Genomic DNA, 19,074 nt, shown 5'->3' with positions numbered 1-19,074 from the left:
ACTGAAGTTACTTGCACAATACAGTTAAAAAACTATAATGAAGCAAGGCTGATAACTACGAAGAAAGCTTAACGGGACAACGACATGGTAGAGTCCAAACTGAAAGCCAAGAATTGCAACCGTGGACAGCTGTTTCGACCTGGTTGGGTCTCGTCAGCACGGTGTAGCTGCAACATGAAGTAAAGCAGCCGGCTGGCTGACCGATCGTCTACTAAATGCACATAATAATGACCTCACATGAAACCTTAAATCCAAATGTTTGCCGATTGGCCAACGTCACATGCAAAACACGTGACAACGGACAATAGGCAAAATCTAGAATATCATCTTGTTGGGAGTTGTTGTTGCGAGTCGTTTGCAACAAAGTATTCTCAGGGTCTTAGTTATGGAGTCTAGGTGTGGAGCTTTGAGTTCGCCATCTTCGATATCACTAATAAGCGCCAGGCGTTTGATTTTGTCTTTTCCTTTCCAAATAAAGTTAAAGATAATTTTATTGGCCTCGTTCACAAATTCTTTGTCTAAGCAGATCATGCTTGCTCGATAAAAGAATATTGGAATAATGAATGTCTTAACAATTTGAATTCTGCCAATAATAGTGAGGTCTCTCCACCTCCATATCCTTAACTTATCCTTAACAGATATGATCAATTCGTCAAAGTTCGTCTTTTGTTTGATGCGATAATCATATGTGGAATGAATCCCCAGAATTTTAAAATGTGCTTTTATTTTTATACTTTTAAAAAGGCTATGGTTGCATCATTGTATTTATCAAAAAAAAAAAACTGTTTCTGCAACAGAAATCTTAATAACAAGAGGTAAATTGTAAGGAAGTAGCTTGAATGCAAGTTAAAACACTAACAACCGTATTGCAAACGAGAATTTGTGGCCTACATTAATTGCGTTGAATTATAAAATAATTCTATCCGAAGAGAAATCATTATCTGATAATCTACAATAATTCCGATGTGTTTCTTGTCAGACCTCGGAAATGTGTCACATCCAATAGTGTCTCTTGATTTTCAGTCATACAGAAAATAATTTCGCTCTAAACTCGCTGTCATTTCCATATCACCACAATATGAGGGTCTCCTTCAACTTTATCCTCCAGTTCCTGATATGTTAAACCTGAAAACAAGAGAAAAGAATCAGTTAATAGGGAGCGTCAGGAGTTTCGCGCGAAAATTTTCTAGTCGATCGATCTTTTTAAATTTTTACTGCAGTCAGATAATGAGTTTCTTGTGTCAGAAATGCAAAAGAAATTGGGGATCACCGGCTTCGTTTAAGAGATAAAGGGTGTGGAAAACTACCCTGCTTTTGAAAAATTGGCGCACGTAATTCAGCATGGTCTACATGGGTTTATAGTTTAAAATATCGAAGGTGAGTCATCGGAGGCAAACAATCTTAGTCATATTTTGTAGAAGTGGGTCTGTTGCGTAAAAAATTCCAAATGTTACCAACGTTTTCACAAAACTTAACCTTCAAGAGGCATTTGAAACCGCCGCACAGATAAACGAAGAGCTAAAAAGAACGAAGTTCGATGGTGCATTTTGCAAAAAAATTTAAACTTCTAATGAATATATTTTCTTCATTTTTTCGCCACACCTAGAAAATCAGTAGAGAAAATGATCCATCAAAAGAAAATAGGGGTCACCGAACGTCCAAGATCCTTAAATCCAGGTAAAGCTAATAGCAGTGTCAATCTGCCCCATAGCGCGCGCGCGATGCGTGACGTAGTATGTGAATTTGCTTGCGCAGTAAGGATGCGCAGAAACAATTAGCGCGAAACGACGATGGCGACGTCGAGGACGAGGCGAGCTCAGAAAGGAATTTATATTTTACCAGCAAAATTCTCGATTGTCTTGATCTGTTCAGTACGCCAATGGCTCTAAAAACGTGCTCGGGCTAAATATGCAATGACAGCGTTAAATTCCAAATGGAAGTACGAAAAATTAGCCGTCGTCATTGACGTTCCTCAGACAACCCAGGACTTTGTTATTTCACGTTGTTATCTTGCAGAGGACGGCAAAGAAATCTACAAAGATTTATAACGCACGTGTACGGCTATTGTTCTACAGATTAAACCTTTTGTTTGGTGGCGTTCTCGTTGCCGTCGTCGTCGTGGCCTACTTAAGCTCCCTAACTAACACAAGAAGGACACAGAAATCTTTAAATATCATTGACTATCATCAGCAATGAGTTGAGAGTGCGCGAGAATTGACAATTTTTAACTGAAACTGGTCGAAGCAAATAGTGTTTCTGCATGAATTTTGGGATTGCTCAGCTTTTGATTGGTGTTCAAATTTGCGCCACGTGCGCTAACAAATTAGAGTAAATATGCAGTTTTTTAAACCAATCAGAAGTAGAAACAAAGGTGATCGCAGCTCGGCTTTCGCCCGGTTTCTTACGTTCTACAACGGTTGCATGTTTTTCCGCGCTTGGCAACGGTTGTCCGTTTTCCCGTCCTTGGTTCGTGCGGTTTTTGCTTCGAGTACTAATTGGTTCATTTTGTCCCTGCTGTTTGTTTTGATTGTCTGATATACATGTGATTAACAAAGCTTTGGTTTTACAATCCCCCATCAGAAAATCACTCTATTAAAGGTGACTTCAAGTCCGTACTGCGTAGTTCTAGCTACCCAACGTTGGCGAATGTTATTCGTTACGAACCACTAACCTTACCTTTGAGGCATTTTTACTTCATTTCCAAAAGTTTCTTTCACTTTTACAACTAGGAAGTTTTTTTAAATTAGCAAGTGATATCACAAATAATGAAGCATTAAGCTTCGCATTCATGATGGCGGTTGACATGAAACTTTGAATTCACTTCATGTAAGTGGTTGCGAAATGTTACATTCTGTGGCGTCTTACATGAATCAAAGCAAAAACGTAAACAAACTCTCGAGAGTGTGCAGTACCGACTGGAAATCATCTTTAAACCGGTTAACATATTTTGAAAAAGATCTCTAATGGTTTTAGGGAACAATACAAACTAACAATACCTGTTTTACAGCAAATTTCATCATAATTATGATTTCCATCTAACCATCTGTTTAGGAATAAGCCAAAAGAAGCAATTTCAGGTTTGTAATTGACTTACTGAATAGCAGATGTATACAAAGCCTGTGAGATTTAATGGTGGTTTGCCCCCATTCAAGGTCTTGCTCTCCTACAACTCTTCCCATACAATTTTTTTGACAATTGAAACGGGCCTCAAACTTGGCCATTTTTATATTTGCATGCTTTTTCCGTTTTTGGCATTCTTTAAAGTGCCACTAACCTCCCCGAGTTTTTCTCTATGATAAAATCTACTAGTTTCCCTAATCACCTCAGCGAAAAAATTTTCTCGATTGATAAAATTCCTGCGTTTCTACGGGCGTTTGAACTTGTCATTTCTATGTTCACGACCGCACAAAGTGGGATCTGGGTCGGGCTACTAGTGACGTCATCGCAAGAACCGGGCTAAAGCACTCAAGAGACTTTTGACTGGGCTTCGAGCACCGTCAAAACATATTTGAGTTATTTGTGATTCATATAAGTAAATGGCCTAGCTGCAATAGGCTTATTTCAAATTAGTGATGAAAAAACATCTTTCTTCAACTGTATTACACTGTAACAAGGGAAAGATTGTTAAACTTACTTGTCGTCGAGTTTGACTCTATTCGTGTCTGAGTCTCGATGCTTTCCTCTCAACTTGTGGTGGCTTCTGGGTAGTGACGCAGTCTCTGGTGTTGTTAGCTGTACTGGGTATTTATGAAGGCGACGAATAATTCCTGTTACCATGCCAAACTGGATTAATCGCCTAGATAAGGTAAGAAAATTTGTTAGTGTTTCAGCTCAAAAGATCAATAACTCGTGAAGAACGTGTTCATTGCCTAGTTATCGTTTGAAAACGTTAACAACAGTCATAACGAATCAACGAAGACACCAAGCAAAAACACGTGACTGGCGCCAAGCGCGGGAAAAAGCACGTGACCAACTTGAAAATTTGTGTCGCTTTTGCATCTGATTGGTTATTAAACAAGTGGCGCGAGTTTTTCTAAACCAATCACAGAACGCAGTACAGCAAAACCTACGCAATTCTGAATTACAGTAGTGCTTTCGACACAACCGAAAATCTGTGTTATATATCTCTCAAAAACATGGAAATCTGGCTAGAAAGGATGATTAACCTTCATAAAAACTTCAAATATTTGTAACTTAAACGGCGACTACAACTTTAACACCTCTTACTGTATCTCAGGAGATTCAAAAGTTCCAAAGTTTTCATGCATTTTACATGATATGGATTATCCCTCAGTAGAAATCTTTCATTATTTCGCTACCTCTCATCCACGCGAAGATTACCGGGATTGTATCTCGTACACAAGTCTCTGACGGTCGCCCCTGGACTGAGCCCGCAGTACAGCATAAACACGTCTCGAAATGAAGGCGAGGTTCTACCTGGAGTTTAAAACGTTCAATGTCATTAATTTTGTGAAATGTTTATTGAACAAACTGCTTTAATAAGATGAATGTTTATAACTAAATATAACTCATTCCCCTAGCAAGTAAGTTCAAAGTCAATCTGAGGTTTTATCTAGATGTGCATCGACAGGATTGACATTCACTGTTCACAAAAAATGAGTTTCAAAGCCTTGTAAACCTAGTAACCTTAATCCATCTTTCTGAACGATTTTAATAGAAGACTGGAACGACTCTCTGACTAGCTACGAATTCGAGCGTTATTCGGCAGCTTTACGAAGTAAAACCGGAGACAATTTCAAACACGAACGACTGTGTGTGTTTGACCACATTTCCAAACACCGAGAAGAGAGTTGAAAATATGACGCGTAGAGGAGTATTTTTGACGAACTCCGAGGTGTTTGGAAATGTGGTCAAAGTCGGTCTTGAGTGATTGATATATCTTCTCAATCGAACCTAAAACTAAGAAGAAAACGAAAAAATAAAATCGAAAAATCTACGCTAATTATAATCAGATGTCCAAACGACATCATGATTTCTTTTGTTTAAACTTGATAAATTATTAATGAGTTTGAGAAATAGAATTCCCAACTAACGAAAACCTCTCATAGCACAATAAGATCTCCTGTAGTTAAGGCTTTACGTTTTGGGCGAAGAATGTTCCAACCAACCTTTTTTTCCAACAAAGTTAAGGCATTCCTCTTGTAGTTTCTTGTCGTGCGTCAACTGATTAACTTCGGGTGTAGGAATATATACATTGGAGTACTGTAGGAACAGAAGATCATGGTTAGGTAAGATAAAATCCACATACGAGCCAAGTGGCCCATCAGGCTGAAGCTTATCCCGGTTTCTGTACCATAAAGTGACTAGGAGTATTCCTACTTCCCCCTGGATGGGATGCAAGTCCATCACAGGGTTACCCCTGACATTAAATTCGCTGGTACTCATTTATACACCTGGGTGGAGAGAGGCACTCTGAGTGCAACGTGTCTTGCCCAAGAACACAACACAGTGTCCCTAGGCAGTGCTCAAACCCAAACCGCTCCATCTGGAGGTGAGCGCACTAACCATGAGGTCACTCCACCTCCTGTAATAGACGATAATGAGATGGACTGTTTATTAAACTGGAGTTCAACATTGGAGGAGTTTAAAGCAAAGAACATGGTATCAATAAGAAATGCATGCCAAGTTCCCCCTCAATCACGCCTGTAATGCGTCGTCCATGGCTTAACCCAGGGGTTGGCATTTTCTGATCTTGCCCCTACCTTTCCAAGAACCACAAAAAGAAGCAAAACTTCTACCGATGACAGATACGCTTTTTAGAGCGGTTTTCAATTGAGTGTCGAAAACCAAAACCAAAATAATCACTCTAGTGGACCAATCAAAACTTGAAGGAATTACATGTGATAAAAAGTGAAAAGTGGTAGTTGATGCAAAACCAGTAATAAATTATTACCTTTTGACACTCAAGTGAAAACCGCTCTAAATCAGGTAGAACCTTACGCAAACCATTCTTAAGACATTTGCCATATAATAGTCAATCTAATCCAAAATAACACCAAACAGGACATCAGGGTTTGTTAAAAATGAAGTAAAAACTTCAGAAAATGAAAATTAACTAAGTCTTACACTTAGAAATAAACAGATTACTTGCCTGGAAAATAGGAATAAGTTTGACTATTTTGCATTGACTGTGGAAAGAAAAGTGTATTTATTTTGAATAAGGAACATCACTACATGTTAATATCATTGTGATCATCATGCTTGGAAATTTTGCCAAATAATCATTTTGTTATGTTTTGGGGGACCAGGCTCTCAGCACCGTCTCAAAATTGAAATGTTTCATTTTTTTATTGCTATTTAAACCCCACTGGGGTTTAAATAACAATTGTGCTAATAAACATAAGAAACAGAAAAGTGAAGGATTCTGGTAGTTGTAGTCAAATGACGCCATCATGCAAATCACCTATTCAGGTGTATAACGAGTATATTGTACTGACCAACTGCTCAGCAGTATATAACAGAATGTTGATAGCAGGTAGGAAGGGGCAACCCTATGATAAAGTACCATTCCATGCAAGGGGGGGGGGGGGGCAAGAGGGGGGGGCAAGAATGAATACAATTACTTTACGTTTCAGTAACTGAAGTTGCATGTAAGTAGTTAGACAGTGAGCATAGCTTGAGCAGGGTGCAAGTTGTCCTCACAACACTAAATGACCATAGTAGAATGACAGGCAAGCAAACAAACCCATGCCCCACCAGCCATTAGACTAATGGGTTTTACAGTGGGGCTACTGGATTTTAGAATTTTAGACAAGTGAAGCATATAATCCACTAACTAGTATAGAATCCCACAAGTTTTTTTGTGCAAATTATTGTTTTGGAGAGAGATCCTAGTGAAAATTACTGTCAAGCTAGTACATTGAAATAGTTACAGCTTCCATGAAGGGCAAGCTGGAAAACTGATTATCATTGTACAGTGTATCCTTCTGAAATAAATAGCGGTAAGTATTAAAAATAGATTACAATATTTAGAGAGGAAGCCACATCCTTTAGAGAGTTGGTTTTTGAGTAGGGAGAAAAACCAGAGAACTCAAAGAAAAACCCTCAGAGCAAAGTGAGAACCAACAGCAAACTCAACCTACATGTACATATGGCACTGGGCCAGAATCAAACCCAGGCCACAGCTCAAATTGGTAGGAGGAGAGCCCTCTCACCACGGCACCAACCCTGCTTTCCCAGGTGAATTATCTACTGACAATTATTATACTTTGTAGTCACCATCTGTCTTCTCATTGGCTAAAAGCCTATAGTTAATTCTGGTTAAACTCATCGCAAATAGATGAGCTTGGGAACTGGTGCCTTAAAGGTTAGCGGGGTGCCAAAGCCATAAGCCGCTAGGAGGTATCCATGGCAACCCTGGAAAGCAGGAACCACCCAATGAGCGTCCGCTAACCGGCACCGTCACACTGAAAGAAATTCAGTGGAATCTACTTACCTGGGGAATACTTACCCTGACCAAGAACAAAACGGGAGGGAGGAGAGGGTGCAAGAATCCGCAATGATTCGCGAGCAAAGCAGTGCAACTGATCCGCAACAATCAGCAGAATACACTACAACAATATTATGCAATGAACCATAAACCCCTGCAAAACCCCTGAAGGCCGCCCCACAGGTCATGTACTCCCAAACGCGGAAACCGCTGGCTGCATAAGCTCATATTTAACTTGCCTAAATGATATTAGCTGGATGGGCACACTAGCTAGCTGCATTAGCTCGAGTTTAACCTTGCCTAAATGATATTTAGCCACATGAAACAGCGCAACGTACAGTTCACTAATCTGCTAGCACATTAGTGAATAATCTGTAGGTTGCACGGGCAATGCATGATTTCCAAGAGCAATGTCAAGTTCACGGACAGAGAAGTAAGAACATGCCTTGTTGAAAATAAACTGTGTTCGGTGCGATAATGCATTTGTTGTTATTCTCTTTATAACAGTGTATACTAAAACAATTATTAGATTCAGTTTTTGTGGTATCTGAAATAATCAAGGTCTCGGTTAGTGTTATCAGCCGAAGCCGAAGGCTGAGGCTGATAACACTTACCTCGACCTTGATTATTCCAGGTATCAAAAAAACCTCAACCAATAATTGAAGGCTTTCGTGCAAAAAGGGCGTACGTACCATTTTGGGCTGATTTTTATTTTTTGCAGGACCGAGCTAATTTTTGGCAGACTGACTTGTTTTGGCATGAAAAGCATCGTTGCATAATTGTTTTTGTTGATTTGCGTTTCGTTTTCGAGAAATAACGTATGCAAAAAACTCAGTTTGCCAAGGGTATCTTTGGGGGATCTTTTGTTGAGCGAAAAACAAAAGAAACCTTGTTTCGCTAAACGATGAAGTCACCGAAACGTGGTATTTGCCGCTAATTTTATTATTTATATAATTACGCATTTCTCTTATTGTTGCTTCGTTAGCACCAGCGGATAAGACGCTGAACGGGCTGCATCCGAGTTTGTTTTGTCGTGACACCAATTTGATACGAGGTTGGTCGATTTTTTTTCCGGTCTATTTCTCTACCTCTTTCAAAAATCAAAACATCTATTTAAAAAAAATCGTGCTGTCCAAGCTGCTAAACATAACCGTTTAAGTTCGCGCTGCGTCAAAATCCACCTTCAAAGGATTTGGTCGAAAAGCTGCTGCTCGGAAAACTGAGTTTTTCTGCATACGTTATTTCTCGAAAACGAAGTGCAAATCAACAAAAACAATTACGCAACAATGCTTTTCAAGTCAAAACAAGTCAGTCTGCCAAAACTTAGCTCGATCCTGCAAAAAATAAAAATCGACCCAAAATGGTACATACGCTCTTTTTGCATGAAAGCCTTCAATTGTTTAAAATCTGACAAGAGTGTAGTCACTTAACAAATAAATGCTTTGAAAGCAAGTAAAAATGTGGAACTTACATCATGTCCTGCATACATCTCCTAACAAGACTGATTTCCACATCTGCCTCAGCAGCAATCCTCTGAACATGGTTGAAGCCATCAATATATCGCAAAATCTACATACATTAGATAAAATTACAGTATGACATGTTAGAAAATTATAGAACTACATTTTGAAATCTGCCATTTAGAAATTTAGGGTGTGTTCCTTACGTATGACCTGGATCAGGATCAATGATCCATGGTCAGTTGAATCACATAACATCACAGGAACAAGGGATGGATACAATGGTTCCTTTGATACTCTATGGGCTGAGTGATCCCAGATCATTGATCCTAACCAGGAATATCTCAAAGGGATGCAGCCCTAGTCTAATGGAACTGAAAAACATATAGGCCTACAGTGTGCCACAGTTTTTCATTGTATGATTACTAAGCCAAACTAATTCAACCACAATTTTTGTCTGGTTTTCTTTAGACAAATGAGTAGGTATGCGATTCAACTTTTTCGCCCACAAGGAGGAGATTCTCACCTAAGGTGTTGGAGTTGGCAGTTACAGCTGTACATGTATGTAATTCTCAGCTATCCATATTGGTTTTTTCTCCAAGTTGTCAGCCAGGCAAGTATGCCAGATGACATACAGTACTTGCCCTGGCAAATTTTACTTGCCCATTCATATGCCATGCAATGAGTCTGCAATGATTTCATTCATCGCGTCCTCCATGATGGTGGACCAAAATGATGATTTTATCACAAAAAAAGAAGCCGCAAATCTTTCCCTGTTTTCTACTAGTTCCAAATGGATAACAAGTAGTCAGAATGCAGGAAACTCATAAGAAAATTTAAGAACTTTTTTTTTGGTAGAGTTAAACTAAACTCCATATTGTTTTGGTCGTCCCAACAATTTTCTAGCCATCGCGGACGACTGGATGACTGCCAATATGGATCCCTGCATTCTTGAAAGAACATCAAAGTTACTGACTTGTTGTGTGGTGATATCCCACGCTGAAGATGACAAGGCATCCTTGTTGCATATAAACACTGGCACTTGATGGTCCAACACAGAACACGGACTGCTGCTGATGGCAATGTTGCACTTCAAGTGAATAGTATTAGCCTCATCTGCGTAAACAAATGTTACAAGGACTTCACCTTGACAAATATTGAAGAAGAACTGGAACAGCTTTTTTAGTGCAGTAGCAGTACCTAAGGGAAATTAATTTCCAGAGGATTGCTGTGATAAAAGAAATTTGGGGGGCAGGGAAGGTGATAACACTATCAGGGTCAGAATTTGATTAGGGAAGCCACAGGGAAATGGATTAAGAGGTCATTCTAGCCAACCCTCCAGGAAATAATAATTCTAAGAGTTGTTTTCTATGGAAAAATCAACAAAAGCCTGTGGGAAAAAACCAGGCCCAAAGAGTAGATGCCTTTGTATGTGTACACGTTTAATAATCGTCATTAACATTCTGTTACAATCATGGCGATCAGATGACTCAAGAGAAAACATGGCTCATTAAAAGTCAACAGCATAATGTGAGTGTTGCTTCTTGTCCTGGAGTGGATCTATCACATGTGATTGTCTGTTTCAGGTTAGACCTACATGTAACCAGGTTCAGCACCTCAGTTACAATAGGCTACTGTTACTAACAGTTCTCTAGATAAGGTCTTTCTGGATGGAGAGAGGTACTGTGAGAGTGATCTTGATACAGTGACCAATGTAACTTTGTATCCTCAACAGTTTTTTTTTTTTTTTTTTACATACAGGACCAACCGTACATTACATTACCATCTACTTACATTACTCTACATTACTATACATAAAACATAACTGTTCTTATTGCATTGCATTAATTTTTGTGATTAAATCATTTCTACTTGTTATTTACTTTGTTTTACAACTTTCAACTACATGTATTTACAGTTACTGTAGTATATCCTCAACAGTTGTATGCAGATGAAAACCCCTACCGCAAAACAATGAATTTTTTAAAAAAAACTTACTACACAATTCCAACAGAATTAACTTACTCACCTATCTGTATTGTGCACTTTCCTTTTTCATTTAGCTCAAGAAAGATTTCCGAAAGGACACAAGGAAGAGATGCTTTAGTTTCTTCTTGTGATAGAAAACCATACTCAAGCTGAAAGCAATTCAAAATGATAAATTAATGTTTACAATGTTAAGGCAGGTTAGTGTTACAAAACATCAGTTAATGCTCTATATCTGCATATGCCCCTGACATTACCATCCATGTTCTTTTATTCATGTATTTAATACAACCGCTCTTGTGTTTGTGTTTTACTCTGCCATGTAATGAAACTACCTTTTGTCACTGAATCAATGTAAATTTTTGATATCTTATTTAATACATTTTCTAAATTACCTCAAGTGATGTCATATACCCTGCTAACTTCTTCACCACACCCTCGTAGCGAACGGTGTCAACGTTTGGACCAAGGACAAAACACACATTGAAGACTAGAGCATTCCGTGAATACTTGGCATTTTCTATACTAATGGGGCAACCAATGAACTTGTGATCAAGAGCATTTCTGAAAAAGAAAAAAAAAATCATATATAGTACCTGTAAATTACCAAACAAAGGACTACATAAACGTCACCATTGATAGACAGCTTGTAAAAGTTAATTAAATGCAAAGTCTAAACATTTTTTATATTTGTAGGAATCGTAAGAGGAAATATCTAATATTATTATATGGCTTTGGCTTGTGGCCGATATAATGCGCGCCCTGATTGGCTAAGAGCGAGATCTGAGCGGTCATTATGCAGCCGTAATGCCCACGGGCCGATTACAGATTATGCAAATTAGGAAGAGCCCGATTCTGAAAATTTAAGCGCATTGAAGCGATGAAAGCCGATTAAAATCAGTAAGAGAATGTAAGTAGCTAAAAGTTTAGAGGTATTTCCTTAATAAAATTTAGATAGATGACTTACCACCCGGTAACCTTGGCGGGCACTAGTGAAAAACAATCAGAGTTTGCCGAGTCTTAAGTACAGCTAAAATCACAAGTGTAAAACACCATCGGCAGATCTGTCATGCATCCTGGGTAGAATACCATGAAGAAACTTATAAGTTATCATCTTAGTCACAACAATTACCGAAGTATTAAACTCTGTCAAAGTTCTCATCAAATAGATTCCCTCGCTTTAACACAAGCAAGTGTAAATCAGCTTCCAGGATCATCAGATGTAAACATTCGGGTGGTTTCTGTCAGTAGCAGTGTTTCTGACAACTGCAGATGTTCACAAGGCTTGAAAAGTTCATCCATAAATCCCAGAATGAAGAAGGCGAAGATATGTTGTCGAAAGTGAATGCGATGATCGAGGTAAGCTTATTTTGAGCAGTGCATTCTGAAGCATTAGTATTTTCTTTCACCAAAAGACCGTTGGTTTGGACAATTTTGAAGCACTTTCTGTCTTTTCTATATGCGTTGACGTTTCCCCACATAAGTCGGAAAAACTCCCCCATCAACTTGTGGTACCACGATACTAAAATACCTTTTTGAGGCTGTGGCAGTCACTTTTCCCGTAAACACATGAGTGTTTTTAACGGAATACGTAATACAGTGGTGAAGTTCACTGACTGTGTAGTTCTGCCCTGGGTTTGAGACGATGAATGAATCGGTAAACGCACGCATCGCCGGATGTAAATTGACGACTTCCACTCGAATGACTTTTCTTCTTTATTGTTGAGCCATATAATAAACAACTTAATAACCTCGACCGTTCGGTCGTTACGGGAAAATATCAAACCTTGGCCTACCGTATTGACCTCGCTATCGCGCGGTCAATACGGCAAGGCCTCAGTTTGAGATTTTCCCGTAACGACCTCACTCTCGGTTATTAAGTAGTTACTAGTTACCTTTTGATCACAGTGCAAATACTGTACATGCAGGAAGAATGAGTAGTAGCACAGGGATGGTAAAGTCTGCATACTACACCAAGTGGCCAATCAGGCTGGAGCTTATCTCAGATTCTGTGACATGAAGCGCTTAGGAGTATTTGTATAATGTCTGAGGCTAGACTGCTTAATACGCAGACGAGTGCACTAGCAATCAGGCCACCGTACCTCCCAATAGTAAAGCCAGGTCATTAACAAGCCAAGACAGCTTCTCTGGCATTTACACCTCCAAAGATTAATAGGAAAATCTTTCAGGCAGATGCAAGTTTTCTTTCAGCCAGTGAAAGTACATGCAGCCGGCTGAGGCCCTTAAGCTACTGTACATGTACATCCCTGTTAGTAAAGCTCTCTATGCCGTACTTCCTAGTAACCAATTTTGTTTAAAAAGCCCTGTTAATGAGATATTGGCCCATGATACTGTGTGATAAAAATCTTGATAAAATACTGGTACAAAGGTAAACAAAGTCTGTATTGAAGCCTACAGACCATGGCTCATCCCAAGTTTCATTCAGCATTTTTTAAAAGCAGCTAGGAGTACAAGTACTTCCACCTTCCCCCAGATAAGGGTCATAGGTTTATACCCCTCTAGCATTAAATTCACCAGTACCCATAGATACACCTGGATGGAGACACGGTAGGCACTTTACTGTTAGAGTACACTGTCTGAACAAAGCAAACAAATCAGTGGGCATGGTCAGAGCTTCAACCTGGACCACTTGATTCAGAGTATTGAGAGCTAACCATTACATGCCTGCAGGTGCTGCATGTCCCAGACAGGTGATGATCAGAACACATGCATTGAGGTTTAAAGTCATACTTGCTGTTACAGCTTACATCAATCTAGTTTGTATATGTGTATTGTGATGACACAATCACTATGATCATTAAAAAAACTGAGGTTATTGAAAGAAAACAAAGTCATGGCATTAAAAAATGTCTTACATTGTAATGAGTTTGCTCTGTAGCTCAGGTTTTGGGATTATATAAACAGCAACGCAGTCAAACTCCTCTTTGGATATGAAGTCTTCTGGAACCTGATATAATTGAATAACATTATTTAATACACTTCAAAAAGACCAAATTCTCATGTTCACATCACGTTCAAGGGAAGTGGGCAGCAATGTAGTAGCTGTAGAGGACTGCCTGCTAGTGTGAAGTACATTAGTTAGTGTAACACTCCAAATTCACTCGAGCTCGATGTGTACACTCTAAAAGCACATGGTTTAATTCTAACACACTTCATGTGAGTCACACTAAATATATCATCTAACAACTAATTCGTGTAAGTCGCACAGGATATAACAGTTAGGTGGCAGGACTGCTATGCAGGGTTTTCATTCATGTTTTCAACAGGAGGGTAACTAGTTTTCACAGGCAAGCAAATCTTTTTGAACTGAACATCTTTAGCTACTGTGAAAGCCATAAGCTTCAATTTTTAGCGACCTTAAATGCACAAGGTCCTGAATGTAAACTAACCCTTGACACTTATCACAGCATGCACCCTGTTAGCAGAGCCTTTCTAGACTACCGTAAATCCTCTATTAAACCCCCAGGGAGACTTATTTATTTTAAGCACTTTTGAGGGGGTGCTTATGAGAGAAGGGGAGCTTATTTCAAAATTATTCCTAGCGAAATGCATTACTGGTAAAAAAAAAAAAAAAAAGGAAGAAACAGACTAGGGTTATGATAACCTACTACCTGTTTTGGACCAGGGCAATGACTGTCTAATATGGAGATTTGAGTGGAAAAGTTCAAGCACATGAAGGTGATTACCTGATAAACGATTTTTGGCCCTGCAACTGGGTGGAATTCACAGAACAATATACACTCCAGCTCTTTGTTCTTGTTCATAATGTTTTACTCTATTCTATACCACTTCAGCACCGCAAAAACTGCCCAAAAGACGGCCATTGTTGCAAGTACAAAAACGAGGCAATGGCGACCGCCATGTTGGATTTGATTTGGTACCCAGTCTTTCCTAGTCCAGGTCGCGACCGCGCGAAACCTTGGGAAAGTGACAACAAAATGGCGGCTTTTTCTCTGCGCAAAAGATGGAAACTTATCATCGAACATTTGAAGCGTTTAAGACACTGAGTTTCTATTTGATGTCCCTTTTAGCGGTAGCAGAAGATGTTTGGACTATTTACGAAGATTTCAGAGTATGTTTGGGGGACGGATGAAGGAGAAAATGATAGTGCTTCCAAAACCCATCTGCAGAAGACAACAGCTGACAAGAAGAAAAACTTGACATCAAGCAAACCGCGGCTAAAGAAAGATCTTTTTGGCAAAGTGACTAGGCTGTACGATGGCTCAGGAGTGATTGAAGGGGACGTTTACTTCACATCTGACTGTGTTATGGGCGGGATTCGCCCTGAAGTTGGCACCGAAGTGCACGTGGAAGCCTCGCGCGACTCCGAGACGGCTGGCTGGAAGGCAACGCGAGTTCAAGTCATGAAAGAATGGAAACTTGACGATGCTAAAAACCCTGCTTCATCCGCCGAAACATTTATTGGCATAATAACAAACATCGATCAAGATTCTGGAGTTGTGGATGAGGATGTCACTTTCAAATTGTCCTGTGTACGTTTCGGCTATGCGCCTTATCAGGGGGACTGGGTCAAGTTGGATCTTGAGAAGTCATGTGACGGAACATCTGAGGTCAGGGGGGTCATGCCACTCCGAGAGAAGACTTTTACAGGGACATTGACCTATGTGTCATCAGGGTTTGGTTACATTGACGAAGATGTGTTCTTTACCTGTGGGGTGTGCCCCCGGGGATATAGACCTTGCCGAGGGGATGCCGTGAAGGTAACTGCAATTGAGTCACAGCAACGTAAAGCAATATGGAGGGCTATTAAAGTGGAGCCGAAAAGGGCAACTCCTGTAAAGTTAAGGTACATATGCAAACCTTGGGGTAAGCTTACACTACATGTATTTCAAGAGATACCTAGACAGGCCAAAATATGTAAGTTGCAAGTTATTGTTCTGGTCTCCAAACTGAGGAGTGAGCTGCATATCCCACAATATGTAGTAAGGAGGGAGCATACCAACAGTTCAGCATTGCAGCAATTATAAAGTCATTTATTCACATAAGATAAGTGGGTTGAACAACTTTGGAAAATAATGCATTATGGGTAATATAACGACATATTATCTATCCAGCCTATTACAATGTACATATACACCTGACAAAATACTAGGAAATAGTGTTTACAAGACTGCAGTGTTTACACCAGACCACGCCATTTGCGTGAATCCCGTGTTGTAATCAGAGATGGCCCCCAGAAAAATCATTGAAAAAAGGGCCAATTTGGTACTTTCCTTTTACAAAGCTGCAAGCTTAACACTAGCAACGTATTTTAAAAGCCATCCCAGGGCTCAAAATTGCAGGCAATACGGTCGCCAGTGCAACTAACATTTCATGTTTGGCACCCAAAAATTCTGGGTAAAAACAGCATCACTAAAATGGAGGTTGGGTGCCTGAGACTTCCAGGAGCTTCCACTATTGGCAGCCAGCTCCTAGCTGAATACTGCTCCCATGGCTAGTAAATCCTGGCAACCCAGCCATGAGCCCCCACACAGTAAGAGGAACAGGCACCCGTCACGCTGTTGAAACAGTGGAAAGAGGAAGGGAAAGGGAAGGGGGGGGGGGGGGGGGAACTGCCTGGGCAATGAGCTGACATACTACAAAAAAAATGCCAGAAAATGCCTCCTGTATGTACCTAAAAAATTGACCCCTAAGAAAGGTCTTTAGGGGCTGCCTTGGCCTTCGAGTAAAATTTTCTGGCTGAAACACTGAGACTAGTACAATATGTCATCCACACACACACAGACACAGGAATCAGAAAGAAACAGATAGCTTCAAATGCTATTGTGTCCACTAGCTACATGTATCACTGCATGGGACATTGGTCCACTAGAGCCCATCATGTGATGGGCTCCTATCCACCATAAATAAACTGTAAGCTACTTGTAGGTTATTCATAAAGGGAGTGGCACTATGAGAGTAAAGTGACTTGCTCACAAACACAACACGATGCTGCCAGGATCGAACAAAAAGTTCTGAATCTTTAAGCCATCAAACTGCTTATTGCACCCACATTATTATCAGAAGAGTCAGGCATAAAATAAGAAGGTGCATGTGCAGTTGCCTAATGCTTACCATTACTGTTCTGGTCTTTGATTCAAGTGGACTGTGTTTGAACCCTAGTGGGGGCTGTTGGGTTGTTTTCTTGGGTAAGACGCTTCACTCTCGCAGTGTCTCTCTCCACCCAGGTGTATACTGTAAATGGATACTGACGAAGTAGGAGTAAATGAAAACCATGTACATGTAATGGACTAGCCAAGGATCCAATCTATATCCTTCCAGTTAATACATGTAATGCTACTGTAACTGGAGGTAACAGTTTTTTTTTTTTTTTTTTTTTTTTTTTTTGTCTGATGGTGGGCTACTTACCTCAAAAACAGACTTTACATGGTACCTTTTCATTTCATGTACACTAAAATTGAACCATAAATTTTAACCAGCCCATCACCACACAGCCAAATGTTCATGGGAGGGAGAATGGCAGAGCTTTTAAGAAACAAAGAAGGATTAACTATCACAGATCAACTTGATTTTGGAAGTGTGATTGTAGGAGAATCCAAAACCTTGACTGTATGGATAAGGTAAGGAATATTTCTTATCTTCCCTTGAACTGTAGAACCGCCTGTTCCTTTTACTTTTAAATAAAGGTGTATATCTATCTATCTATTGATCGGGTTACTGGTAACAATATTACAATGAAATTACAACACTTATTATATGACTGAGAAAATCACTTCATTGTGACCAGCTGGGAGCTGGCAAATTTATCATTAATTCACAATTTGCAAAGTTCCTGTCCACTTTTATATAACTGTGACGGAAACAAAGGTAAAAAGTATGGACAGGTATCTCATTGTACATGTAATTTCTAGTTTACAAGTGGCATTGCTTCTTTTCCTGGCAAGTGTGACAGTTTTAAATCAGGTTTCAATTCTCAAATTGCAAGATTTTGGGGGCACACTCCATTGATGCTGCAACCCCAAAGTATTAGCCACCTTCCCCTTTAAATATCCTGGATCCACCCCTGTGGTTCCCACTCCTTGATACAAATCTAAGGGGACTCTGACATTTAAATTGTGCAGCTTTTCCTAATTAAAAGTTACAATGTGATTTTTTTTGTTGTTTCTGCTAATTCTCCTGTGATTCTCTCAATGTTGGAATGTTACTTCCTGTCCTATTGTTTTCTGTCCTTTAAACCTTCCACCCTCTTACTACCTCTTTCTTTGTTGGACTACAGTGACTTCCCTTTTCCAAATATTTATTGTTTTATTTAATGAAACATTTCACATTGACTTGGTAGTGCTGTGTTACTTACATCTGATCACGAATTATCCCAGCTCATTCTGCTAATAATTATAGTGATTGTTCAATTTAAAATCCAAAGTATACTTTTAATAATTATTTTATTTGATATTAAAATACTTAAGGGCAGGTATAATTATGGTTTACAGAAAAAATAAAAACTCACCTGTAGACAGTCAACTATTCTATGTAAATGTCTACAGGTTTTTACCTGCAATAAATTGAAGATGTAGCATTTATCACAAACCATACAATCATATTTGTCTTGAACAGCAACAATGGTGAAAAAGGACAAATATTTCAGTCTTGTACATCAGTTAGAGATGACCCTCAGTTTTGCATCCAGTTGGCCAACAAACCTCTTTGTCAATCAGATGCACAGGGCAGCCATTGTCGGAACAGATCTTGTTCTGTTGAGGAACTGTTACTCCAAGGATCCTTATTAGCACCAGGAATGGAAATACCTCCAAACCAGGCCAAGCAAGTGGTTGTTATATTCAATGCAAAGTATGATGCTGTGACAATACTTTAGGTTAAACTTTTTGGATAGTGTACTAAAGGCATCTGCAGTCCAGCGTCAATCAGTACCCTCGATCAACTCTCAATCGCTATCTTGATCGACACTTGATCCACATAATAATCTTGACTGACACTTGATCAACACTCGATCAATAGGCAGCCATGTCGACCAACTCATATGATTCTCAACCAACTGTCAACTGTTATGTCAATTAAGTGTCAACAGAGGCATCAGTGGAGTGTTGACTGAGTATCAATTGAGTGTTGATCCAGGGTCATTCGAGGATATCGATTGAGGGTATTGATCGATACATAACCTCGGACGCCTTTAGTGCA

The 19,074-nt window shown here is 39.5% G+C and overlaps 2 protein-coding genes across 3 annotated transcripts in view; one reads left to right on the top strand and one right to left on the bottom strand.

The window, feature by feature from the left end:
- Positions 1 to 700: 700 nt before the first annotated feature.
- Positions 701 to 14,778, bottom strand: LOC145460311 (GATOR1 complex protein NPRL2-like). 2 transcript variants are annotated; one of them, XM_081445070.1, is made up of 12 exons: positions 14,604 to 14,778; positions 13,773 to 13,864; positions 11,292 to 11,460; positions 10,940 to 11,048; positions 9,887 to 10,026; positions 8,922 to 9,019; positions 6,113 to 6,149; positions 5,130 to 5,223; positions 4,320 to 4,437; positions 3,635 to 3,796; positions 2,997 to 3,043; positions 701 to 1,125 (listed from the first exon to the last, which is right to left on the bottom strand). In XM_081445070.1, exons 1-12 carry the CDS (start codon positions 14,679 to 14,681, stop codon positions 1,058 to 1,060), a joined length of 1,212 nt encoding a protein of 403 aa, XP_081301196.1. In that variant the 5' UTR covers positions 14,682 to 14,778; the 3' UTR covers positions 701 to 1,057. The 2 variants fall into 2 exon arrangements, with proteins under 2 accessions (XP_081301196.1, XP_081301197.1); XM_081445071.1 differs by lacking the exons at positions 13,773 to 13,864; positions 14,604 to 14,778 and adding an exon at positions 12,792 to 13,759.
- A 48-nt stretch (positions 14,779 to 14,826) lies between these two features.
- LOC145460276 (RNA helicase Mov10l1-like) overlaps positions 14,827 to 19,074 on the top strand; it is a 33,665-nt gene continuing 29,417 nt past the window's right edge. The window contains exons 1-3 of the mRNA XM_081445031.1: positions 14,827 to 15,724; positions 17,358 to 17,498; positions 18,493 to 18,726. Coding sequence (XP_081301157.1) covers positions 14,961 to 15,724; positions 17,358 to 17,498; positions 18,493 to 18,726 — 1,139 coding nt within the window. The 5' untranslated portion in view covers positions 14,827 to 14,960. The remainder of the gene's footprint in view (positions 15,725 to 17,357; positions 17,499 to 18,492; positions 18,727 to 19,074) is intronic.

The sequence above is a fragment of the Orbicella franksi genome, chromosome 11 (assembly GCF_964199315.1).
Source record: "Orbicella franksi chromosome 11, jaOrbFran1.1, whole genome shotgun sequence".
NCBI classification, from domain to species: Eukaryota; Metazoa; Cnidaria; class Anthozoa; order Scleractinia; family Merulinidae; genus Orbicella; species Orbicella franksi.
This window is presented reverse-complemented; position numbering and strand designations above follow the sequence as displayed.

Bases quoted from the DNA above. Each gene is read 5' to 3' on its own strand.
- LOC145460311 (XM_081445070.1), bottom strand. From the start codon at position 14,681: ATGAACAAGAACAAAGAGCTGGAGTGTATATTGTTCTGTGAATTCCAC. The intron at 10,027-10,939 runs GTGAGTAAGTTA...TTGTTTACGCAG, and splicing joins AAAGTGCACAATACAGATAG to ATGAGGCTAATACTATTCAC. The intron at 3,797-4,319 runs GTAGCGAAATAA...TACCTTATCTAG, and splicing joins AATCTTCGCGTGGATGAGAG to GCGATTAATCCAGTTTGGCA.